This window comes from Pseudonaja textilis, chromosome 2 (genome assembly GCF_049901715.1).
Source record: "Pseudonaja textilis isolate UNSWEBS1 chromosome 2, rPseTex1.2, whole genome shotgun sequence".
NCBI lineage: Eukaryota > Metazoa > Chordata > Lepidosauria > Squamata > Elapidae > Pseudonaja > Pseudonaja textilis.
In genome coordinates this window covers 254,628,571-254,654,050 of record NC_141991.1, presented here as the reverse complement: position 1 = coordinate 254,654,050, position 25,480 = coordinate 254,628,571, and the positions used below count along the sequence as shown (strand labels likewise).

The following is a 25,480-nucleotide window of genomic DNA, read 5'->3' as shown; positions in this document are numbered from 1 at the left end:
AAAAATAAAACGCAAACACCCACCCTTCACATTCTATACAATTGCATTTAAAACCCCTGATCGCATTAATATTGCACTACACAGTAGAACTCAATATTTTTACTCCTCTGGGATAGAAGCCGTTTTTCAGCCTATTTGTCCTTTAGAGTTGAGCCACCTAGGTTTCCTTCTGCCCTTTTTTGTGTATTTCATCGAACTGATACTCTCTTACTTCTGTTCCATGTTTAGTTTTCAAGATGGGTATGAAGGATAATCATAGTTGTTATCGTTTATACCCAAGGAATGTCAATTTTGGAAGCGCCTGCACTTTGGGGCTGCGATGCTTGGTGGACAATTGCAGTCATGACAGTAACCATGAAAATGGCCTTTCTCTTTCCTCCCCCCCTCCTTCAGGTTATGATGACCTCACCCAGGGGACAGTGGCTGGAGACTACAGCAAAGGGCCGTACGTTGCTGCCACTCAAGCACAGAACAAGTCAGCTGGCGGTGGAGCCGGGAAAGGTAATATGAGGGTGCTCTCTTTCTAACAAAGGAGAAGATTTGGGGCTCAGGGGTGAACTGTGGGGTCCTTGCTGCTCTCTGAGCCTGGTGGTTTTCTTGCAGACATTTCATGACCCAGCTAGAGAACATCATCTGTGCTAGAAGGGAATGGGGATTATGAAGGAAGAAGAGGAGGAGGGAGAAGAGGAGGAGGGAGAAGAGGAGGACTGTGGAGTCCTTGGTGCTCTCTGAGCCTGGTGGTTTTCTTGCAGACGTTTCATGACCCTACTAGAGAACATCATCAGTGCTAGAAGGGAATGGGGATTATGAAGGAGGAAGAGGAGGAGGAAGAAGAGGAGGACTGTGGAGTCCTTGGTGCTCTCTGAGCCTGGTGGTTTTCTTGCAGACGTTTCATAACCCAACTCGAGAACATCATCAGTGCTACAAAGGAGTGGGGTTTGTGGAGAGTGGGGAGGGGAGGAAGAGGAGGACTGTGGCATCCTTGGGGCTCTCTGAGCTTGGCTGTTTTCTTCAAGACGTTTCATGACCCAACTAAGTAACTTCACCCAGTGCTAGAAGAGAGAGGGGTTCCTTGTTTTTGCGTTAGCGGCTTGCCCTGCCAGTGTTGGGGGGAAGTGTTCCAGGTACCCCATCAAGGAATTTCAAACTCAGATAGTCAAATCAATCAGCAAAGAACAGCCCAGTCAAGGAAACCAGCAAGACCCCTCCCACCAACCCAGGCAAGACAAGCCACCTGCAGATCAACAGAGAGCGAAGCCCCTCTCCCCTTCCAACACTGAGGATGGTCCCTAGTTGGGTCTGAGATTTGGCAGCCCCTGTCCTGATGACATTCTGGAGGGCGCTGGAGACGGTCCTGCCTGGCTTTCAACTCACTTCATTGGCCGCTTCTTGTTTTAGGTCATATTTTGAGAGTTATTTTGCTTTGATGCTGTTTTGGGGCGGCACCTAAGTCAAATAAAATATAATATATAATAAAACAAATGGCAGGTGGTGCAAATATGGACTTCCACCAGTGTGGAAGGAACGGCCACTGTTTTAAGAACTGACATACTGCCCCACTTTGAATGTTTATATTGTCGTTGGTTCATTAATTTCATTCATTCATTCATTCATTCATTCATTCATTCATTCATTCTCTATAGATTTTATTTAAACATAGCTTTTACCCAAGTGCTGTGATCAGGTTAAATGCAGAGTTATGAATCTGGTGGTCTTAACATATATATATATATATCCTGGTTGTACAGTTTTTAACTGTTATTGTTTTAATTTGTTTTACATTGTTATTTGCATATGTCTTTTGGTGTTGTTCAGTTGTATGTTGTGGAAGAGCACCTTATTTCGTTGTTCTCAGGTTTCTGAGTACAATGACAATAAATTTATCTATCTATTTATCTGTCTATCTATCTATCTATCTATCTATCTATCTATCTATCTATCTATCTATCTATCTATCTATCTATCTATAGATTTTAGTGCTCTGTGGATAGGAAAAAGCAGGGTAACAATTGCAGGAGTAATACATTTAAAATTCCAGTTTGTTCTCCTCCGAAAGAAAAATGGAATTTGTTTTCTTAAGGCATGAAGGGAGCATCAACTCTGCTTCACTCTGTGACCCATGTGGCTCTTTCACTCGAAAGGAAGCTGCACTTGGAAGGTGTCTGAGCACTTAAGGTCCAAAGGACATGGTTGCCCATCACCCTTTGAAGTTGTGGAGGTCCAGTCATAGGAAATGCTCTCACCCCCTGGCTGTTTGCATGGCTAACACAACTCTCTCTCTCTCTCTTTCTTTCTCACCAAGGTGTTTCTGTGAGCTCAAGTAACACAGGTATGCCTGACATCAGTGGCTCTGTCTACAACAAAGCTCAGGTGAGTTCAGCACCTTTGTGTCCAGACTGATTTAGTGTTCAGCTTCCTCACCAGGGATGCTCCCAAGGAGAGCGTGGTCCAAAACATCAAGATGGCAGCTACAGAGCAGCATCACTGAAGCCCCACCTGCATTTTATTGGTATTGTTGTCATCACCATCTTCATATTTTGGACCCCACGTTGTCCTGGTTGGCATTTTAACATCCCATCTCACTCTCTTAAAGAGTTCGTAAGCCAAGAACCAGGTAGTGATGCGTCCTGCCCTGCCCTGCAAATGTTACGACCCAGGTAACTTACGTAGAGGCCGGCCTCAGTAGAATCCTTTATTGCTCTGTTAAATTTAGAAGAACAGAGCTGGAAGGGGACTTTGGAGGACTTCTAGTCCAACCCCCTGCTCAAGCAGGAGACCCTAAACAATTTGACACAAGTGGCTGTCCAGTCTCTCCTTAAAAACCTTCAGTGATGGACCATCCACAACTTCTGGTGGCAAGCTGTTCCACTGGTTAATTGTCCTCCCTGTTAGGAAATTTCTCCCCAATTCCAGGTTGCTTCTCTCCTTGATTAATTTCCATCCGTTGCTTCTTGTCCTGCCTTCAGTCAAACTTGGTTGTTTCATAATAAACATCCCCACAACGCCCCGCCCTTCCCTGAAGGCAGCTTCCCACAGCCCCACAAACCAAAGCTAATAAGCAACGGACCAATTTTGCAAAGGCCGAGTCCAAAGCAAATGCAAGCTCAAGGGGGAAAGGCCCAGAGTCCAGGGACAAAGGCCACAGGCAAATAGCGTGAGTCAAAGCCGGGGGCAGTGTCAGCCAAAGCAAACAACGGTTCCCGACAAAGACAAACTCCTCCCTGGCTTCTCCATAAGCCGGGTGGCCCTTGCGAGGAGAGGCGGCCTCCTCGCCAGCAGCCTTGCAGACCTCCCTTCGAGCTTGCTTCTGCTCTGCTCTCCGTGCCCTCGGATCGAGCAGGGAAGGCAGCTGCATTCCACAAATGTTTTCAAAGATAGTAACCAGGTGACTGAAGTTTTTGCCACGCAAATAATCTAACCGGAGAGCATGATTGATGACTCTGGGCTATGGACGTGTCCCATTGGAGAATATGAACTACGATACACCCAAGGGGGTGAGAAAAAACCAGGGTCGAGGGTGACAATGCATGATGTGTCTCAGAGTCGGGTACACCCAGGCAGTGCCGGCATGTTAACTCCCAATAAATCCTTTTGAAGTTTGGCTTGAGACTCTTGATTTAAATGGGAGCAACTGCCGGAACCCTGACAGCAGCATGGATTTGGGAGAAAAATTATAAATAAGTGAAGGCTTAGTGGTCCTGTCCAGCTGTCAAGAAAGCCAATGTAAAACGTGCCAACTCATAAATATATTTCTATGGTCTTCTTAGAGTTGCCAATAGAAAGGGAGGGGGCGGGAAAGGGGTTTGAAAGAGCAATGTGACAGCTTGGAAATTGAAAGTGCATTCCATAAATAGTTTTTCAAAGATAGTAACTAGGTGACTGAAGTTTCTGCCCGGCAAAATTCTAACTGGAGAACATGATTGAGGACTCTGGACTATGGATGCGTCCCATTGGAGAATATGAACTACGATACACCCAGGGGGGTGGAGGGAAAACCAGGGTCAAGGGTGACAATGAATGATGTTTCTCAGAGCCGGCTGCACCCAGGCAGTGCCGGCATGTTAACTCCCAATAAATCCTTTTGAAGTTTTGGAAGTTTGATTGATTTAATTTGGGGGTAACTGCCGGAGCCCTGACATCCTGCTCTTCAGCCACTTTCTGGCCTTCCAACGGCTCTGCGACAGATGATGCTTCTCTACCCTCCTTTTAAAGGGCGCCTGTCTCCGTTTTCATTCCCGTCTCTCCTTTTTCCAGACTTTCGACAAGCAGGGATTCCATGCCGGGACCCCTCCCCCGTTCAACCTGCCCTCGGCCCTCAGCTCCACGGGGCCTCTGAACCCCGGGGCTGCTGCTGGCTACGCTCCGGCGCCCTTCCTTCATATCTTGCCTGCGCACCAACAGCCACATTCCCAGGTGCTGCACCATCATCTTCAGCAGGATGGGCAGGTGAGTGGCTGGATCTCTCTTTAGTCGGGGACTTTTCTAACCCTGGTTTTCTTTCTGGTCAAAATAGCAATAGCCAGAGCCCTTAGACTTCTATCCCGCTTCAAAGTGCTTTTCCAGCCCCTCTCTAAGTGGTTTACAGAGTCAGCCTCTGGCCCCAACAATCTGGGTGCTCATTTGACCCACCCTGGAAGGATGGAAAGCTTAGTCCACCTTAAGCCTGGTGAAATTCAAACTGCTAAATTGCAGGCAGCCGGCAGGCAGCAGAAGAAGGAAAGGGAAGGGAAGAAATAGGATGGTATAAGTCCTTGTTTTATCCACCTCGGAAGGAGGGAAGGCTGAGTCAACCTTGAGCCAGTCGATCAGGTTTGAACTGTTGGCAGTGGGCAAAATTAGCCTGCAATATTGCATTCTAACCACTGGGAGGGAGGGAGGGAGGGAAAGGAAAGGAAAGGAAGGAAGGAAAAAAAGGAAAGGAAGGAAGAAAGGAAGGAAGGAAAAATATGGATGGAAGATAAGGAAAGAAGATAAGGAAGGAACAGCAAGAGCCCTTAGACTTCTATCCCGCTTCAAAGTGCTTTTCCAGCCCCTCTCTAAGCGGTTTACAGAGTCAGCCTCTGGCCCCCAACAATCTGGGTCCTCATTTTACCCACTCTGGAAGGATGGAAAGCTTAGTCCACCTTAAGCCTGGTGAGATTCGAACTGCTAAATTGCAGGCAGCCGGCAGGCAGCAGAAGTAGCCTGCAATCTTGCTCTCTGACCACTGTGCCACCCTGGGTGATGACCCCAAATGGGTGATTTCAACTGTGTGAAATGTGAAGCAGTTGTCCAGCACCTGACTGTCAATCACGTTGCAGGCAGGCAGCAGCCAGCAGCCAGCAGAAGAAGGAAAGGGAAGGGAAGGGAAGGGAAGGGAAGGGAAGGGAAGGGAAGGGAAGGAAGGGAAGGGAAGAAATAGGATGGTATAAGTCCTTGTTTTATCCACCTCGGAAGGAGGGAAGGCTGAGTCAACCTTGAGCCAGTCGGTCAGGATTGAACTGTTGGCAGTGGGCAAAATTAGCCTGCAATATTGCATTCTAACCACTGGGAGGGAGGGAGGGAAAGGAAAGGAAAGGAAAGGAAAGGAAGGAAGGAAGGAAGGAAGGAAAAATATGGATGGAAGATAAGGAAAGAAGATAAGGAAGGAACAGCAAGAGCCCTTAGACTTATATACCGCTTCACGGTGCTTTTACAGCCCCTCTCTAAGAGGTTTACCTGGTCAGCCTCTTGCCCCCAACAATCTGGGTCCTCATTTTACTCACCTCAGAAGGACGGAAGACTGAGTCCACCTGGAGCCTGGGGAGATTCGAACTGCTAAATTGCAGGCAGCCGGCAGGCAGCAGAAGTAGCCTGCAATCCTGCTCTCTGACCACTGTGCCACCCTGGGTGATGACCCCAAATGGGTGATTTCAGCTATGTGAAATGTGAAGCAGTTGTCCAGCACCTGTCAATCACATGACCATGACGATGCTGCAGCGGTTGTAAGTGTGAAAAACGCTCATTAAGTCACTTTATTGTAACTTCCAGCGGTCACTCGGTGAAGTGTTGCAAGTCGAGGACTCGCCTGTACTGCATACCCTTGCCTAGTTGCGGCAGACCTGACGGAGGGAGTAAAGAACCGTCATTTTAGAAAAAATTCTTTGTATTTAGGAGGAAATTATGATTATTATAATTTCTTTTTGCTCAGGAGACAGGAAATACTTGCAAGGCCGTCTGTTAAAATCATCCTGTCGGTTCTTAGCTCTCTGCACCCATCAGCTCCCCATCTCCAAAACAGAGAGGAAGTCCCGTGAAGCCCCTCGCCCCAAATCTGTCGGCCCTGCTGAGATCTTCAGTTATCTAGGCTACTCAACCGTTGCTCCAGGAATTCTGGTGCTGAGGGGAGGCCTTCAGTGAGAACAAGCCACCTTCCCCACCGTGGTTCAAACTCAGAGGAAAAATTGGGATAAGTTTCAGGGTGCCCCTTTTAAGGGCGTAGTAGGAGGACCCCTCCGCCTGAATTGAAAATGCCCGTGGTCTGTGGAGAGGGTCTCCATCATCCAGGCTACGGTTGGTTGTCCCAGAGGTTCTTTCTCCAAAAGGCAACTGGATTTTCTTGGGCTTTGATGTGAAAATGTTTCAGAACTGATGAAGCTTCTTCAGAATAACAGAGTTGGAAGGGACCTTGTAGGTCATCTAGTCCAACCCCCTGCCCAAGTGGGAGACCCTACACCATTTCTGACAGATGGGAGTCCAATCTCTTCTTGAAAGTCTCAAGTGATGGCGCTCCCACAACTTCCGAAGGCAACTTCTGTTCCATGGGTTGATTGTTCTCCCTGTCAGAAAGTTTCTCCTTATTTCCAGGTTGAATCTCTCCTTGTTCAGTTTCCATCCATTGTTCCTTGTCTGGCCTTCAGGTGCCTTGGAGAATAGCTTGACCCCTTCCTCCTCCTCTCTGTGGCAGCCCCTCAAATACTGGAAGACTGCTCTCCTGTCTCCCCTGGTCCTTCTCTTCCCTAGACTAGCCAGGCCCAGTTCCTGCAACCGTTCGTTGTTTGTTTCAGCCTCCAGTCCCCTCATCATCTCAGTTGCTCTTCTCTGCGCTTTTTCTAGATTTTCAGCATCTATTTTTATATTGTAACCAAAATTGGACGCAGTATTCCCAGTGTGGCCTTACAAAGCAGCAGAAACAAGTTTTTGTCATCTTGGATGGGAAGCAAAACCCACGAAAGAGGAGTTGCCTTTTGGAAAAAGCACTTTTGGGACATCCTGCAACCTCCTAAACTCCTGGAATCAACCTGGGGCATCATAGGAAATAGGAAGTGTGTGTGTGTGTGTGTGTGTGTGTGTGTGTGTGTGTGAGAGAGAGAGAGAGAGAGAGCGAGCATCAGTCCATAGGGCAGTTGGGGAACACATGGATCCAACAAGTTTTATATACTGTTTCTAGACCTTTAATTGGGGACACGGTGGCTCAGGGGCTAAGACGCTAAGCTTGTCGATCAGAAAGGTTGGCAGTTTGGCGGTTCGAATCCCCAGCGCCGCATGATGGAGTGAGCTCCCGTTCCTTGTCCCAGCAGCTTCTGCCACCCTAGCGGTTCGAAAGCACGTAAAAACTTCAAGTAGAAAAATAGGGAACCCTTTTGGCGGGAAGGGAACAGCGTTCCGTGCGCCTTCGGTGTTTAGTCATGCCGGCCACATGACCACAGAGATGTCTCCGGACAGCACTGCCTCTTCTTTGGCTTTGTAACGGAGATGAGCAGCGCCCTCTAGAGCCGGGAACGACTAGCATGGATGTGCCAAGGCGGGGAACCTTTTACCTTTAATATTTGATTTATCCACCGGCCAGAGGAGATGTCTGCTGCCTTAAATCTATTCTAAATAAAACCTTTTTCCTCCGTTCCGCTATAGGGTGGATCTGTCCAGCGCAACCAACCAAGTGTCCTGCAGCAGAAACCTCAGGCTACAAAAACCACCTACGGGACATCTCCATACTGGACGAACTAAGCTCTGGCGTGGAGGATAGGAAGACAACCCGGAGATAGCCCAGGTCCTTCTCAGGCTCCCACCCTCCACCGGAGACCGTCGACTGCGGAGGGAAGAGATTCCCCTCCCTCCCCCCTCCCGCTCTTCCTGGGAGAGCACGGCTCAGACACCCTGTGGGAAGAATTGGCAGCCACTCACCCCTCGTCCGACTCTTCCCGATTGGCTGTTTTGTGTAAAATATTTATGTATGTATTTGTAAAGGTAGTAGGGCCTAACCGTGGTTCCCGCATGTTTCTGAAGACTCGTTTTTGATTTCTCTTCCCGATCAGGAGGGCGTAAGCAAACTGGCTCCCCCTTCGGGCCTTCTGGCAGCTTCTCTCTCTCTCTCTCTTTTTTTTGTATAGTTTGGAGGATTTTAGCGCTTCTCTGAAGGGCAAGAGTGTGCCACTTTTTAAAATACATGTATATATATATATATATATGTATGTGTATATATATATATATATTGGACCCCGGAAAGCCTTTTCTGACTTTTAAAATACTACTTCGCTCAGGCAAGCAGTCAGAGACATGAGAAAAAGAGTAGTTTTTAAATCTTGTTCCCAGTTTCTTTTTTTAAAATATAATTTTGGCGCTCATTCGGCCTCATTCCTGCCAGCCGGAAGGTTGAACGGTTGTGGGCAGCTTAGTTATAAATTGCAGCCTTGCACTTTTCTTGGGGACGATGAAAGAAATAAGCAAACTGTTATTCAGTCTCCCTTCTCTCCCATCTTCCAGTTTTTGTTTTCGGTAGCCGGTTCTTGGACTGTCCAGCTTCTCCCCAAATGGTGTCTGCCAATCTGTTGAGCTCCCTTTCCTTGGCCAGGGTTTTGACTCCGCCAGGGCGCCCTCCTGCCTTCCACGGTCACGTTCTTCCTCCCCTCTCAAGAGGGGCTCCAAGACTGAAGGGTGCGGGTGCCAGAAAACTCCCCCTCCTCACCTTAATGAAGGTTTCAAAAATTTCATTTATTTTTTAGCCCAGACCCTCGCCTAATAAAAAGTTCTAAGCATATCAACAGCAACGTTTGCCGTCTCTCGTTTTCCCAACCGGATTCGGTGGGTGGTTGGGTAACTGAACTAAGACTCTGCAACGCAGCAGCAGCAGCTCTAAGGAGACCCATGTGCCACTGCCAAAAGGTAGAAGCCAACGTTCTTTTCATAGGGTAGAGGAATGAGTATACGGAGAACAGAAGCCATCTACTTCGTCGAGAGTTGGGTTTTAGTGAGTCTTGGAAGACGTGGGCCTGTTTGGTGGGTCTCCAACAGTTCACGTGGGCATCTTGGTCACTTAGGAAAGGGGGTCAATGCACAGGAATTGATTGCTTGGGAAGACTGAGATTATCAGTCTACCATCGATAAAGGGAACTTTCAGTGTCTCCAGAAATGGTAGGTCATCGCTGGCAATTGAAGAATCTGCTACTACTACTGCTACTTACTACTACTATTGTCGATGTTGGGCAGTGCTGAAGCACTTCAACGTTGAAAGGATTTCAACTGTGACATCACCATGGCCTGGAGGACGCCCAATTGGTGGTGGTGGGCTTCTTTCACGTCCCCATTAAGCTGCCCACTGAAGTGGTACCCACTTATCTACTCGCAGTTGTCCAGTGTCGAACTGCTGGGTTAAGCAGGAGCTGGAGCGAGTGACGGGAGCTCACCCCTGGCAGCAACCGGGTCTCGAACGTGAAGCAACTGATCGTCAACTCAGTGTTGTACCCTGGTGAGCCTTCGCACCCTTCGACTTAAGAACCACAGGATCGGTTCTGGGGCTCGGCATGGGGCGGGAAGCTTTTGGTTATCCAAAAGTCACATTTTGCTCATGCTGCTACAACAACGGACAGAGGGAAGTAAGCTACAGGTCAGGTCTCCCCAACAAATCCACCCCCATTCAAATCAAAAATTTCTAGCCGCATCTCTCAAGAGTAAAAAAAAAATTGATTTATTGGGAGTGGCCACGTTGACGTTAGCTGGGTGCATCCAACACTAAAATACAGCATTTCACCCTTGACCCTGGTCTTCCCCCCCCCACGCCCCCTGGATGTATATTCTCCAATCAGAGATTAGAGATTTTTTTTTCAAATCAGAAAGATGTAAACGCAGACCAAAAGGTAGAAGAGAGAGAGAACCAGAGTTGGGGATGATGGCTCAAGGTAACAGTTGTCCGCCAATCTCTTCAATCCGCATTTTCAGCAAAACCAGTAGGATCCTGAAAAGGGGAAACCAACAAGTGGCTAGGCCAGAGAGGAACGTCCGTTGGCCGGAGGGGAGGAGACGCAGCCCTGGCCGACTGGCTGCGGGATAGGACGGGACGGGAAGTTCCCCAGACCCTCTAAAAATGTAGCCCAAGGGAAGGACAGAGTAACGCATCTCGCACACCGCCAAGCTTCAGCATACAAGTCACTGGAGAGAATACAATACAAGGAAAGACAGCTGAAAAGACGCGGCATCCTCAGTTCGAGCCAAGCTAAGGACGCCGATGCTGGACCCAGTACGGACAGATACCCCGCCACCTCAAGAACCCCATTCAAGGGCTGACATTTGGGGTGCCTGTTGCAACCGCTCCTGTTCTCCACTCCGGCAGATTTTTCAGAGTTTTTAACGAGTTCCTCTCGCAGGAGGGAAGGAAAGATAATAAGATTGTCCAAATTTGTTCGTTCCGTCCACCCTCGTCGTTTCTTCTTATCCGTTTGGTTTTTCCCCCCCCCAAACTGGGGTTCTTCTGAACAGACCTCCTTGTCCAATAGGGAGACAACCCATCCACAGTTACCCCTTCTTTCCACCAGGGGACCAGAAGACAAAATCGAAGGGCTCAGCATTCAAGGAACCACCTTTGTTCGGAAATGCCGTCCAACCCAAGAAGACCCAACGGCAGCTCTGGGTCAATGTGGGTCCCAGTGGGCCCTTCCCAGCTGGGATCCCGAGGCCCCCAAGGGCCAGGCTCAGAAACGGGGTGCGTGGAAGGCAAAGCCACCGTTTTGAAGAAGCGAAATTTCTCGATGGGCACCTGGGATCATCCCAGCGGTCTCGCTTTTCCTGCAATTTGATGCATGGGGGAAAGGAAGAGGGGTTTTAATACAAGGGGTGGGGAACCCTAGAAACACTCATCGGATCTTGGTTGATTTCCCTTGAGACCGTCACGGAGCCTCCTCAAAGCACTTCGATCCTCTTTTGGGGAACCCTTCACCTGGACAGTTGGTGCTGATGGAATTGCCAAGAAGCTATCGCTCCGACGGCATCGGGTTTCTGCCCAAAAAGGAATACAAGCAATGCACCCCAAAGACTCCCCCCGCCGGCTCCCCGTTTTCTAATGGCTCTCCGGGAATTTTCAACCTGCGATCCTTGTTTCCTTTTCGACAAGTCTTTTATTTATTTTTTCCGCCCTCCACCATTGGTGTGGTCTGAGACAGGGCTCTGTCCAAGCTTGGCATCTTGAAGACTTGTGGACTTCAACTCCCAGAATCCCTCAGCCAGCTAATTCTGGGAGTTGGAAGTCCACAAGCCTTCAAAGTTACCAAGCTTGGAGAGAGCCTCGGTTTAAAGCAATATTTCGGGGCAACCGCTCTTTTCTCTCTCCAGCCCCAGGACTGCACGCTTCTTCCGAAGAAAAGACCCGTCCGCGGCAAGGCGTCATTTGCAAACCTCCGGATGCAGAAAGCCGCTGGGTCTCCCGGAGAGAAGCCACATTCCAGATCCCATCCGTTTTGAGACGCTGCTCTCTGCAAACGGGGAGAAAGGGCAGCCGTTCTCCAGATGCAACCACTGCAACTCGGGACAGAAAACGGAGCGCGTTTCGACGTGTTTATTGGAAGATTCATATCACAAGAAAACCGCTTCTCCCACGCGGACGATTTCTTCCCCCCCCCTCCCCCTTCGATCTGCCTCGGAGGTTTTCGGCCCTCCTCGCCAAGCTGCTAATCCCACCCCACCCGCCTCCCTTATCCCGACCGTGAGCTTAGCAAACTTGAAACTGGAACAGCGGGGCCTTTTCTCGGCACCAGGTCCGGCGGCGGCCCAGTTCAAAAAAAAACAAACCAAAACACCACAGAAGCTTTTCACCCTCCGCCTTGGGGGAAAGAAAAAAAATAACAACAAAAAAAAAAGGAGAAAAACCACCACCGGCACCAACCACCACAAGGCTAAACAAGTGCGCACACGAGGAGAGCAGCGAAGAAGGCCCCAGAAAGAAAGGAGGGGGGGGTCTCCACGCAGGCCAGTGGGGGAAGAGTGTCGTTTTCCTCTCCCCCTTCCATGGTCTCCGGCCGGCCGTTAAAATACATCGAAACCTCTTGATGAAAGACTGGGTTTAATTCGAGAACCTAAACACAGAGCGAGCCTGTTTTGTTGTACTGTGAACTCTCCAGAAGAGGGGCAGGAAGGGAGGGGGCGGTGGGGTGGGGGAGAGGCGGGGGGGGGGGAGAGGTATTGTCTTTTTTTAAAAAAAAAAAAAGGAGGGGGAGAGGAAGGAGGGAAATCAAAAACACAGTGATGGGACGGGAAAAGGAAGTGCGATCCAAGATCATCTGCGCAGGTCTTTCTCGCTACGAGGCCAAAAAAGGACCAGAAAAGTGTGATGGAGTGGGGGGGGGCGCAGGTGGGGGGGGGGAGGACTGACGGAATCGAGAATCCGTCCGAGGAGAAAAGCAGAAATGCAACGTTTTGGTTGGGGGTCTTTTTCGCCCCACCCGCCTGCCCCTTTTGTAGGTATATCTCTCTTTTTTTCTTTTTTCTTTTTTGCTGAACGGTCCTTGGCGTTACCGCTGCGTCCCCCTCTGGCAAAACTGGCGGGGCGGTATGATTGGGAGGCTGGGCGGGTGTGGAAGGGAGGGAAGGAGGGCCAGAAGGGGACAGGTCACGACTCCTCGTTGCCAGAATCATCGTCGTCGTAACAATCGGCGTCTTCCTCTTCCTCCTCCTCCTCGTCTTCGTCATCGATGTCGTCGTCGTACAGGTCGTCGTAAAGCAAGTCGGAGCTGTTGTCGTTGGAAGGCACTTTAGTTTTGATGCAGTACTCGGCCAGCGTGGTGGGCACCTTCACACCGTCCTTCTCCGCCTCTGCCTTGGTGGCCTGCACTTGTTTCCTGCAAAGGGGGGGTGGAGGGCAGGGGAAGTTAGCGGGGTTGAGGTCAGCCTCTGCTCTGACCTGAGGCTTCCTTAGAAAGCATAAAACAACAATGTTAAATCCCGGCAAAACCTCTTTTATTTCCCTGGCTGTGAATTACGTTCATTCCCAGCCTGCAAGTCTTCGCCAACAGTCTTTCAGGGGGATGTTTATAAACACCCGCCTTATCGCACTTGGAATGCGGCCAGAGAACGAACGGCCAAACGCAGGGCAAGGCCAAACTTGACGCAGAGTCAAACAGAACGTTTCAAAGCTTGAACTGACCAGACGAACAAATTGCTTCCTGCAAAAGCTCACATCCCATTTGCTCCTCTTTTATGTTCCATGGGAGGGGCCAATCATCTCCCAGGTGTGGCCTTACTCCTGAGTCGACCCTGCTTTCTCAATTGTTCTTGTCGTCCTCTAGCTCTGCACATGCACAGGCTAGGAACTGGTTCCAGAAGCTTCCCCGCCTCACTGCTGTCTGAACCTGAAGGCAGTGATTCACTTAACCTGCAGTGATTCACTTAACAGCGGAGGCAAGAGAGGTTGTAAAATGGGGCTGATCTCACTTGGCAACATAAACCTGGGGCTCCCTTGTGGTCGTAAATTGAGGGCTACCTGTAATAATACAGGCTCGAGAGAGCTGGTCCTCCCTGGCTCTGCCTGGCAGCCTTTAGTGCCCCTGGATCAGGAGAGCTGAACTCTTAAGAGGGCATGGCTAGCGTCGTGGCCACGACGCGTCCCTTGGGAGCTCTGGAGGAGGATAGCACCGAATCCAACCTGCCGGGATGGTCCATTTGGACCGAAATCGCCTCAAAGGGGCAATGAACAAAGAGAGCTCACTATGCTGATCTCAGGGATCCCCGCAAACTCCCTGATCGACTCAGAGAAGAAGCAGCTTAGGATTTCTTCTCTGCCCCTGAGATATACATGTTCCTCTAGAATGAGGGTATCAAACTGCGTTTCGCCGAGGGCCGGATCAGCATTATAGTTCTGCTCCGTGGCCCGGCGGGGAAGAACAGGCAACGAGGGGAGGAAGACAGGACAGACACCTGCAGCACCATTCCGGCCAAAATGGGGTACACCAAGGCCCCGCGAAGTCCTGTGCAGCCCATTTTCAGCCTCCATGGCCTCCTGAATCACTCTGCTGGACAAAAACGGACCGCTCCGGGGCATCGCGAGGCCCAGTTTTGACTGGCAGAGTGCTGCTGGAGGCAGAAAATGGGCTGTGCAATGACCGCACGGCCCCCAACCCTGCGGCCCATTTTGCCTGGCAGAGGCGCCGCAGGCCAGTCCTTTGGTATTTCCGGGCCGGCCCCACGGGCCAGAGTTAAGCACTTCGTGGGCCAGATGTGCCCCGCCCCTCCACTCTACACCATTTGTAGCTCAGGGTTGGACTGTGGGATCCTCGATGCTCTCTGAGCTTGGTGGTTTTCTTGCAGACGCTTCATGGCCCAAGTAGGTGACGTCATCAGTGCTTAGAGTGGAAATTAGGGAAAAGAGGAAGAGGAGGGGAGTGAGAAGCGCAGGAAGAGGACGACAAGTGTGGGGTTCTTGGTAGTTTTCCGGCAGACGTTTCATGACCCAAGTGGGTAACATCACCAGTGCTAGAAGCAATAGGGTTTGTGGAAGAGGAGGACGAAGGCCTTGGGGGCCCTTGGTGTTCTCTGAGCTTCGTTTTTTTTCCTGCAGACATTTCGTGACCCAACTAGGGAACATCATCAGTGGTAGAAGTTGCCCACCTTTTTAGCACTGATGATGTTAGCTAGTTGGGGTCATGAAATGTCTGCAAGGAAACCACCAAAGCTCAGAGAGCACCAAGGACCCCTCAATCCTCCCTCCTCCTCCTCCTCCTTTCCCTTCTAGCATTGATGACGCTCCCTAGTTAAGTCATGAAACGTCTGCAGAAAACCAACCGAGCTCAGAGAGCACCAAGGACTCCATAGTTCTCTTCCCCCTGCCCTGCCGTTCACACCACCACTCCCTTCTAGCGCTGAAGTTGTTATTTAGTTAAAAGTCATGAAATGTCTGCAAGGAAACGGCCCAGCTCAGAGAACCCCCAAGTGTCACTGCGTCAAACCGGCTCCCCTTCTCCACCAGTTGCTCCCATCGTGGACTTACCGGATGATTTCCGCATATTCTTTGTCTTTCCCTTTGCTGTCTCTCCATTTCCTGAACATAACGGAGGCGTCCACGTTTGCCGGAGAGAATGTGTTGGGCTCATTAAGCAAGGAGATTACGCTCAGTAGGATAGTCCTGGGAAAAGAGAGGAGGAGGAGGAGGAGGAGAAACTGAACTCAGAGCTAAGCACCCATAAACAGAATAAACAGAGTGGGAAAGGACCTTGGAGGTCCTCTAGCCCAACCCGCTTCTTCTATACCAACGATTATCCAATCTATTCTTTAAAAACTCCCAGTGTTGGAGCATTTACAACTTCTGGAGGCAAGTTGTTCCACTGATTAAATTGTTCCAACTGTCAGGAAATTTCTCCTTAGTTCGGGTTGCTTTTCTCCTTGATGAATTTCCACCCATTCGTTGCTTCTTGTCCTGCCTTCAAGGGTTTTGGAGAATAGATTGACCCCCTTCCTCTTCTTTGGGGCAGCCCCTGAGAGATTGTAAGACTGCTATCCTGTCTCCCCTACTCCTTCGTTTCATTAAACTAAAGGTAAAGATTCCCCTGGAACATCCGTCTTAGTTGTTCCTGGCTCTAGGGGGCGCTGCTCATCTCCGTTACAAAGCCAAAGAAGAGCCAGCGCTGTCCAAAGACGTCTCCGTGGTCATGTGGCTGGCAGGACTCAACGCCTTCGAAGGCGCACGGAGCGCTGTTCCCTTCCCACCAAAAGGGGTCCCTGTTTTTCTACTTGCATTTATTTATGTGCTTTTGAACTGCTAGGTTGGGACAAGGACCAGGAGCTCACTCCGTTACGCTCGAGATTCGAACTGCCGAACCGCCAACCTTTCTGATCGACAAGCTCCGCCTCTTAGCCCCGGAGCCACCGCGTTCCCCCATTAAAGGCCTAGAAACAGTATATAAATCTCGTTGGGTCCATGTGTTCCCCAACTGCCCTGTGGACTGATGCTCTCTCTCACACCCACGATGCCTTCCTGTGACGTCCCAGGAGGTTAGGCACTTTGCGGGATGTCCGAAAGCCACCGAGCCGCTGCATTCCCGCTTCATGAAACTCGACATACCCAATTCCTACAACTGGTTCTTTGTATGCTTTATCCTCCAGTCCCCTCATCCTCTTGGTTGCTCTTCTCTGCCCTCTTTCCAGAGTCTCAACTAACCTCTTTGTTGAGGTCCAGAGTCTCAACTAACCTCATGGCGACCAAAACTGGATGCAGTACTCCAGGTGTGGCCTTACCAAGGCCTTATTTTTCAGACTGGCAGGTTAGGGGCTGCAGGTAGGAAGGGGCGGGCCTCCCTGGGCTCTACAGGTAGTCCTCCACTTACAGAAGTTCGTTTGGTGACCGTTCAAAGTTACAACAGCCCTGAAGAAAGTGACTTGGGACCCTTTTCTGCACTTACATTGTTCACACTTACAACCATTGTACCCTCTCCATGGCCATGGGATCAAACTTTGGGTGCTTGGCAACTGATTCACATTTACGACAGTTGCGCTGTCCTGGGGGGGTGTCATGTGATCCCTTTTTGCGACCATCGGACAAGCAAGGTCAATGGGGGGGAAAAGTTAAATTCACTTAACGTCTGTGTCAACTAACTTAACAAATACAGTGATTTACTTGACAAGCGCGGCCAGAAACGCTGTACATTGGGGAAAATTCACTTCACAACGGCCTCGCTTAGTAGATTGGAGATTGGGGCTAAATTGTGGTCGTATGTCGAGGATTTTCTGTACTACAGTTGGGCGGAAAGTGGATTCTTGGTCTCGGGGAAGGCCTCACCTGACATTCTGGGTGGGGTTCCACCTTTCCGACGGCAGTTCTCCACTTTGAGGATCATCTACAGGTGGGTGAAGAATTGAAATACATACATCCCCATTCTATGGAAAGAAATTTTGATTAATTAGATTGTTATATTGATAAAGAGTGTTATTACTATCTCACCTATTGAAACATTAACGAATTGTTTGTTAAGATAATTTAAGAGAATTATTATTTAATAGAAGTGCTGGGTTAGATGTTGCCGTCTTTGTCGTTTTCAAGGTTGATGTTATGGCGCTTGTCATATTTCTTAAGCTTCTATTCACTTCTGCCCATCCACTTTATATTTTATTTGAAGAATTAGTTTAGGTTAGTCTCTTTTTCTTTTCTTTCTTTTTACTAATTTCTCTACTTATTTCTGTTTTATAACTTATTCCACTCTCTCAGGTTTTCCTTGTTTTAAATACTTAAAACCTTTCAAATTTACTATATCTCTACCAATCACAAAGCATACACTCATTGCCAGTATTTACCTGTCAGCCAAGCTTTTTCTCACTGTTCTTGTCTTATTTATACAATATATTGCGTTAATTCCTTTTGATCTGTATGCTGAACGTTCTTAATTAATTCTATTCATTCTATTCTCTTTCTAGGGTACAATAAGCAATCAAATCAGATAGATAGATAGATAGATAGATAGATAGAAAGAAATAGAACAGAACAGAACAGAACAGAATAGAATAGAATAGAATAGAATAGAATAGAATAGAATAGAATAGAATAGAATAGAATAGAATTCAATTCTTTTATTGGCCAAGGTTGATTGGACACATAAGGAATTTGTCTTGGTGCAAATGCTCTCAGGGTACATAAAAGAAGAGAGAGAATATAGAGTTCCTTATGGGCCAAATGTGATTGGACACGCAAGAAATTTGCCTCGGTGCAAATGCTCTGAGTGCACATAAAAAGAAAAGATACACTCATCAAGAGTCAAGAATCATCAGGTACAACACTTAACGATAGTCACAGGGTACAACAAGCCATCAAATCATGCTAGGAAACAGTCCATATACATTGTATGGATACAGTCCTACAGTCACGCGTGGGAGGGGATGGGTGATAAGGAGTGATGAGAAGATCAATAGTAACGCAGACTTTGCAAATAGTTGGACAGTGTTGAGGGAATTGTTTAATTGTTCTCCCTGTTAGGTAGTTTTCTCCGTGATTCCAGGTTGTGTCCTTTGTAGCAGTAGGGGGGCTTCTCGACACTTAACAGAAACTCGATCCTCTTTCTTGAGTCCCAGCGCTTCCCACACCCCGAAAACTCCCCATTTCATTGACTTTATTTATTCCAAATAATTCCACCAGGGGGAGCCAGAACCCCAGCTGCCTTAGGACTGGATCGCCGCCACCGATTCCCCTAGAATGATCCACGGTAAACATCTTCCACCTCCTCTGGCCAGCGGAAGATTAGAAAGAGAGCCCCCCCCCTACATTGAGGGAGGGGCTGGAGAAGCCGCTGGGTGGCAGTCTGGGTTTCCTAAGTTTTGCTTTGAAGTTTGAATTTAAAGGCTATTTTGCCTCTGATTCTGCAGAACCAATTCCACGTTTTTAATCCCCCAAACGTGATTCCTGGGAGGTTCTTTCTTTCTTTCTTTCTTTCTTTCTTCCTTCCTTCCTTCCTTTCCTTCCTCTTTCATTCTCTCTCTCCTTTCTTTCCTCTCTTTCTCTTTTCTTTCGTTCTCTTTCTTTCCTTTCTCTCTTTCCTTTTTTCTCTCCCCTTTCCTTTCTTTCTCTCTTTTCTCTCTTTCCTTTTTTCTCTCTCCTTTACTTTCTTTCTCTTTTCTCTTTCTTTCCTTTCTCTTTTTCCTCTTTCTCTCTTTCTTTTCTCTCTTTTCTTTCCTTTCTTTCTTTCTTTACTTTCTTTCTCTCTCTCTCTCTCCTTCCTTCCTTCCTTCTCCATCCTCTTTCTTTCATTCTCTCTCTCCTTTCTTTCCTCTTTCTCTTTTCTTTCATTCTCTTTCTTTCCTTTCTCTCTTTCCTTTTTTCTCTCTCCTTTCCTTTCTTTCTCTTTTCTTTCCATTTTTCTCTCTCCTTTACTTTCTTTCTCTTTTCTTTCCTTTCTCTTTTTCCTCTTTCTTTCTTTTCTCTCTCCTTCTTTCCTTTCTTTCTCTCTTTCCTTTCTTTCTTTCTCTTTACTTTCTTTCTCTCTCTCTCTCTCCTTCCTTCCTTCCTTCCTTCTTTCCTCCCTTCCACTAAAGCTGCGGAGAGAGCTTCAAAAGGCCACTGAGGCCACGCAGGTATTCCCCGACTTGCAACACTTGTGTACTGACCGTTCAAATACCGACGTGAGTCATGTCCCGTGTCATTAAAACGGGTGTGAAGTCAAGCCAGACGTAAAAACATAAAAACCTAGCAGGGGCAAAAACGTTCGGACAAGGAACCCTTCGGTGGTTGAATTCATGCATTCAGAAAGTCCTCGATTTACAACTTGCGACTGTTCCTCACACTTATGACCACAGGGATACTGCAACGGTCGTAAGTGTGAATAACAGTCACAAGTTCCTGGTCAAGGGATCCAAATTTTGGACTCGTATTTATGACGCTTGCAGTGTTCCTGGGGTCGCACGATCCCCTTTTGAGACCTTCCAATGAGTAGAAGCCAATGCAGAAGCCAGGCTCGATTAACGACCGTGTCACTAAGATCACAACCGCAGCGATTCACTGAACTAACGGTGGCAGAAAAGGTTGTAAAATGGGGCAAAATTCACCAAACAAGTGTCTCGCGCTTAAGCAACAGAGAGGTTTGGGCTCCATCGTGGTTGTAAGTCGAGGATTGCCTATTCTTCCCAGGACACAGGTCCCTCCCCCGGCTCTAGAGAGTTTTCCTTTAAGGAGGAGATTCCAGAACCTGCTCTTTGGCTCCCTTTCTGGATTTCTCCTTTCCACATTTCTGGAGCATCTGTGGCTGCCCCTCCAGTAACCGAATCAGAGGAGGTGGTGTGGGAGTCAGGGTCAGCATTAAGGCAACCTGGGAGCTCCGAGGGGGAAGAGGGAATGGAGGAGAGAGAGAGAGAGAAAGAGAGAGAGAGAGAGAGAGAGAGAGAGAGAGAGAGAGAGAGAGAGAGAGAGAGAGAGAGAAAGAGAAAGAGAGAGAGAGAGAGAGAGAGAGAGAGAGAGAGAGAGAGAGAGAGAAAGAGAGAGAGAGAGAGAGAGAGAGAGAGAGAGAGAGAGAGAGAGAGAGAGAGAGAGAGAGAGGAAAAGAGAGAGAGAGAAAGAGAGAGAGAGAGAGAGGTGGAGCCTGGGCCGCCCGTCAGCCCTCAGATGGAGAATCAACAGCCCCCAGGTCTGGAGGTGGCTGAGGAGGAAGAGGAGGAACAGCTGGGCCCAGTGCCTGAGGAGAGGAGAGCAGTGGAAATCCATGGGCTGGTCCTCGGGACGGAAGAGCCACCACTGCTAGCAAAGCCCCACCTTAGCTCTGGGGATAAAAGGCAGGGGATGGAGATGAATAGGGGAGGCAGACCGCTACTCATCTCCCCTGCCAGGCAGACTTGTTAGCCAGCAAGGTAAAAAAATGGTTGCTGGGGCTGCCGGCATTCCTAATACAGGAATATTTTGAGTCCGCATCAAGAGGCTTTGTCTTTTTAGGTCAGAACAGCACCAGAGAGAGCACTGCCAGCGAAGCCCCCCTCTCACCGGGTCTCCAAAGCGTCCCATCTTTAGGACGGTGGAAGGAGAGGAGTCAAGAGCTGGGAATTGCAAAATATTAACCATGCACAGGGATTCCAGCTTTGCAACGAAGGCCGGTGCTGCCGGCGGGTTTTTTTTTTCAATGGCACATACTCCATGCGCTCAAGTCAAACCTACCTCGTAAATGTTCGGGTGCCACATTTTGGTCAGAAATCTGAAGGTAGGTGGTGAATACGGGTAATCTATAGGAAATTTAATATGAGCCTGAAAGAGAGAAAGAGGGAGCCGTGTTAAGCATTTAGTGAAGTACAAACACAGGGGAACATTTGTAGCTGGGGGTTTGATTGTGGGGCCCTGGGTTCTCTCTGAACTTGGCCGTTTTCTTGCAGGTGTTTCATGACCCAAAGGGGGGCGGGAGGAGGAGGAAAGACTGCACAGCTGGCTGGGGAATTCTGGGAGTTGAAGTCCACACCTCTTAAAGGGACCAAGGTTGGATACCCCTGCGCTAAAGTTTGAAAAAAAAAAACCAACACCCAGGGAGCGTTCCCTTCTCCTGAAGATCCAGGGATGGGTGGAAAGAGTTGGCTTTCTCATGCTCACCGGAGTCCGGAGGCGATAGGAGCATTACGGTAGGAATGTGTTGCGAAAGCAAGAGCCCTGCCAAGTTTGCCGGGAGTGTTAGTTGCGTTGGCAAGGAACACAAACCCAATGCACAAAACGGGCTTCGAGACACAGTTTTCTCTGCCCAGTTCATCCTTCCCAGAACAAACCTGACTGCCCTATTTGGTGTCAACTCATAAAACACCCTGTGCCTGTTTTCGTAGCTGCCATTTAAAAAAAAAAGGGAGTGGAGAGAGGAAGGAAATCTGGAACAGCCGTGCACCTGTTTGAAAGCGGAAGTACATTCCAACTCTGATTTTTAAAAGATTGTAAGTAAAATACCAGAGATTTGGCCTGTGAATATATTTAATTGGAGAATGTGATTGATGACACCCAGCCCGGGGAAAGTGCTCAATTGGGAAAGCTGATTTATGACACACCCGGGGGGGAGGGGGGGGAACAGGGTCACAGGGGACTGCAAATGATGTAGGCCAGAGTTGGCTGCATACAGGGCAGTGCCAGTATGTCACCTCTAATAAATCCTTTGAAGCTTCTTGAAGTTTGGCTCGAGAATCGTGATTTAATTAGAGCGATTGCTGAAAATCTTGACAGAAAATCAAGTGGAAGGGCTACTGATCATCAGAGGCATCTTGGGTAAAGAGTAGGAACATCCAGGCCAATCGCCTTATAGCAAGATTCCATGCAGAAAATCCAACCAAGCCTAGTGGGGGTGTTTGCAACCCTAAATTCTATATCTGCACTCAATTTGTTTTTGCTCAATACAGGTCACCTTCAAAAAGTGAGAGGAGCCGAATGTCAACTCATGAACCATTCCTATGCCTGTTTTAGTAGTTGCCATTTAAAAAAAAGGGGGGGGGAGGAGGAGGGAGGAAATCTGGAAGAGCAGATGTAGCAGTTTGAAAGCAGAAGTACATTCCAACTCTTATCTTTAAAAGATTGTAACTAAAACACCAGAGCTTCTGCCCATGAATATATTTAATTGGAGAACATGAACATGAATGACGACACCCTGTCTGTGAAGGGGAATCTCAATTGGGGAATCTGATTTATGACACACCCGGGAGGGAGGGGGGGAAACAGGGTCACAGGTGACTGTAAATTACGTATGCCAGAGTTGGCTGCTGTGATGACCCAAAGGGGCGTGGCACAATGGCAACACAGTCAAATAAGCAAGAAGAGTCTCTTCATTATCTCCAACTTTGTCCCCAATGTCCAGGTTACCTTCGGCTGGAGAAAAACTCCCAGGAATAGTCTTTAACTATTCAGTCCAAACAAGTACAAGTCTTTAACTATTCAAAAACACACTGAAACTAAAAATCCAAACAAACCACGCTGCAGTAATTAACTTGGCAGAGCAGGAGAAGGAATTTCAGACTTGAAACCACGGCAAAACTCAGATAGTTGGGAAGACGCCAGGAACACAGATAAGCCTCGGCGATACTAGATAATTCACGATTTGCTCCCAACAGCTTGCTGCACGCAACTTCCCTTTTTTGAACACCGGGTTCCCAGCTGCAGCTAATGAAGGGAGAATCAGGGCCCTTTCCTCCCCCGTAAGCCAGGCAACCCACGTTGCTCCCTTCTCCATTCCTCCCTGTGTGCCCTCGGATGAAGAGGGGGTGGGCCTGCGTCTTCCTCCGAACTCCCTCTCCCTTGCTCTACCTCTACCCTGCTCTGCCCAAGCCAGACTTTGCCCTTCCCCAGTTTCCTCCACGGCCAACGGAGCCACATTCTCACTCCCTGTCAGTTGTTCGGCCTCCTCCTCCAAATCAGATTCCAACAGGGGCATGACAACTTTATACAGGGCAGTGCCAGTATGTCGCCTCTAATCAACCCTTTGAAGTTTATTGAAGTTTGGCTCCAGAATCATGGTTTAATTAGGATGATTGCTGGAATCCTGACAGCTGGGTTGATTCGCGGCTCATAATCCAGCCGTCCCACTAAATCCCAGCTAACAGATCTTTTTCCAAGCAATCAACCCTTCTTCGGAGCGTGGTGCCAAATTTACTGAGAGTATCATCACGGAAGTACCCCCCGCCCCAAAATACACAGTCCTCAACTTACAACAATGGAGCCCAAGGTTTATGTCATAAAGTAAGAAATCTGTTAAGCGGGTTTTGCCCCGTTTTATAACTTTTCTTGGAGCGTTTTTTAAAGTGAATCCATGAAGTTAAGCCAGTCACATGGTTGTTAAGTAAATCCTGCTTCCCTGTTGACTTTGGTTGTCAGGTGGTCGCAAAAGGGGATCATGTGACCCTGGGACACTGAGACCATCATAGATACGAGTCAGTTGCTAAGCCTCTGAATTTTGATCACGTGATCACTGGGATTTTACAACGGTTGTTAAGTGTGTAAAAACAGTCACTAAGTGAGCTGTTGTAAGTCGAGGATTACTTATAGAAAGAACTACAGGCAGTTCTTGACTTACAACCAAAATGGAGGCCCCTGTTGCTAAGACAAGATAGTTGTTAAGCAAGTTTTGTCCCATTTTACGACCTTTCTCCATGGAGTTTGCTTGTCAGAAGGTAGCTAAAGGGGATCACATGACACCCCCCCCCAGGACACTGGAACCATCACAAATGTGAGTCAGTTGTCAAAGAATGTAAACCACGTGACCACGGGGAAGTTGCCATGGTCATAAGTGTGTGAAAAAGGGTCGTGTCACTTTTTTTCGGAGCCTTGGTAACTTAGAACAGTCGCTGAACGAACTGTTGTAAGTCAAGGACTACCTGTATAAAGTGAGAAAAATATCCCTCCATGCCAGATGTGGTATTCAGCAGGTAGCAGAAATTTTGGGTAGTTTGGACAACTGGCAAATCCTGCCTCTGACTGGCCCTGCTCCCATCTATTCTCGGCCTCCCAGTGAGTCCCAGTTGATCGGCTGGGTCTTCTTTTGTTGCTTTGCACAGGAGAATGGAGCTGGAAAGCAGGTTGGCGGGGTGGGGAGGGAAGGGGATTTTGCAGTAACCGTTGTGGTTTGCCAGCAGCTGGTGCAGGCGGCAGTAGAATCAGAGAGTGGGGAAGAACGGGGACCAGTCCGGGAGTCTGGAGAGGACTCGGACAAGGGTCCTGCATCCGATGCAGAGATGGGGCCAGGACCATCGGGGAGTTATAGTGCTGCCTTCGGAGTCTGGCAGCAGCAAGGCAGAGAAATAAGGGGAGCCTGTTCCCAGTGTGAGTGTGCGCAGAGCTGCTAGAAGGCGAGAGCAGCTGTAACAAAAGGGGCGACTTGGGAGTATGGCTGGGAGGTGATTGCCCCTCCCATAAGGGATAAAAGTCAGGCCAAGATGAGGAAACCTTTGCAGGAAGCAAAGTCGTTTGATCGGTTCGGATTCAACCTTGAAGCTCTGCATGGATTTTGTACTTCGGTTGGTGATTTATAGTTCGTTTGGTACTTTTGTTGTTGGCATCAATTCAAAGGAGAGAAAGGTGGGTGCTTATCTCAAGGGATTGTTTGGGACTCATTACAGGCTGGGAATGTAAATAATTCCCAGCGTTGAAACTAAAACAAGAGTTGTTTTAACTAAGCATGTGCTTAATTACGGTCTCAGGTCAGAACACTCTCACAGAAGAACGGAGCTGGAAAGCAGGTTAGTGGGGTGGGGAGGCAATGGAGATTTTACATTATGCCACACCCATCAAGCCACACCCACCGAACCGGTAGTAAAAAAAAAAAAATTGAATCCCATCCCTGCTCCATAGGGTAACTGTTAAAACGCACGATGCTTAAACAGCGGATTGAGCGAAGCCAACGCTCTGAACGACACGCTAAGCCACGCAAAACCTACTTTCTGCAAAAGTAACCTGGTTAGAATGTTTGGCAGACGCCTTTGCTCGACCTTTCCTTGCTCTGGTGTGCCGTCTGACCACAGCAGAAGATTGTCAAAGCCACGGAGCACCGCACTGCAACTCGGTGCCGCTTCAACAACAGAGAGAGACAAACTCACAAAGCACCTGTGGCTTGCAGTCATGACAACGGGAAGGAACTGACGGACCAGCATTAGACCTGGATGGAACTGGAGTGGATGAGACAAGGCTCAGGTCTCCTGGTTACCTGAAGTAACCTTCTGCTACTTTCATCATTATCGTTATTATTAAGTTGTGATCGCCGTTTCTTGAAACAAACCGAAGGCCTAAATTGGCTCACCGGGGAACAAACGCAAATGCTTTTCCAATCGTAAATCAATAAATATTCTGACC

At 48.5% G+C, this 25,480-nt stretch overlaps 2 protein-coding genes across 4 annotated transcripts in view; one reads left to right on the top strand and one right to left on the bottom strand.

The window, feature by feature from the left end:
• UBAP2 (ubiquitin associated protein 2) overlaps nucleotides 1-8,999 on the top strand; it is a 132,913-nt gene extending 123,914 nt beyond the window's left edge. For both annotated transcript variants that reach the window (XM_087927587.1, XM_087927586.1), the window contains exons 25-28: nucleotides 394-501; nucleotides 2,303-2,370; nucleotides 4,255-4,446; nucleotides 7,870-8,999. In XM_087927587.1, the coding sequence (XP_087783713.1) occupies nucleotides 394-501; nucleotides 2,303-2,370; nucleotides 4,255-4,446; nucleotides 7,870-7,965 (464 nt within the window). In that variant the 3' untranslated portion in view covers nucleotides 7,966-8,999. The remainder of the gene's footprint in view (nucleotides 1-393; nucleotides 502-2,302; nucleotides 2,371-4,254; nucleotides 4,447-7,869) is intronic.
• A 1,683-nt stretch (nucleotides 9,000-10,682) lies between these two features.
• The window catches only part of UBE2R2 (ubiquitin conjugating enzyme E2 R2), a 55,956-nt gene continuing 41,158 nt past the window's right edge, over nucleotides 10,683-25,480 (bottom strand). The window contains exons 2-6 of one of the 2 annotated variants that reach the window (XR_015742426.1): nucleotides 20,837-20,923; nucleotides 16,991-17,088; nucleotides 15,206-15,340; nucleotides 11,623-13,061; nucleotides 10,683-11,016 (exon numbers count right to left, since the gene is read on the bottom strand). Coding sequence is in view for 1 of the 2 variants with exons in the window: in XM_026713885.2 (XP_026569670.1) it covers nucleotides 12,833-13,061; nucleotides 15,206-15,340; nucleotides 16,991-17,088; nucleotides 20,837-20,923 (549 nt within the window). In the remaining variant the exon portion in view is untranslated. Of the gene's footprint in view, nucleotides 13,062-15,205; nucleotides 15,341-16,990; nucleotides 17,089-20,836; nucleotides 20,924-25,480 lie in introns of both variants that reach the window. The other variant, XM_026713885.2, reaches the window with a different exon arrangement.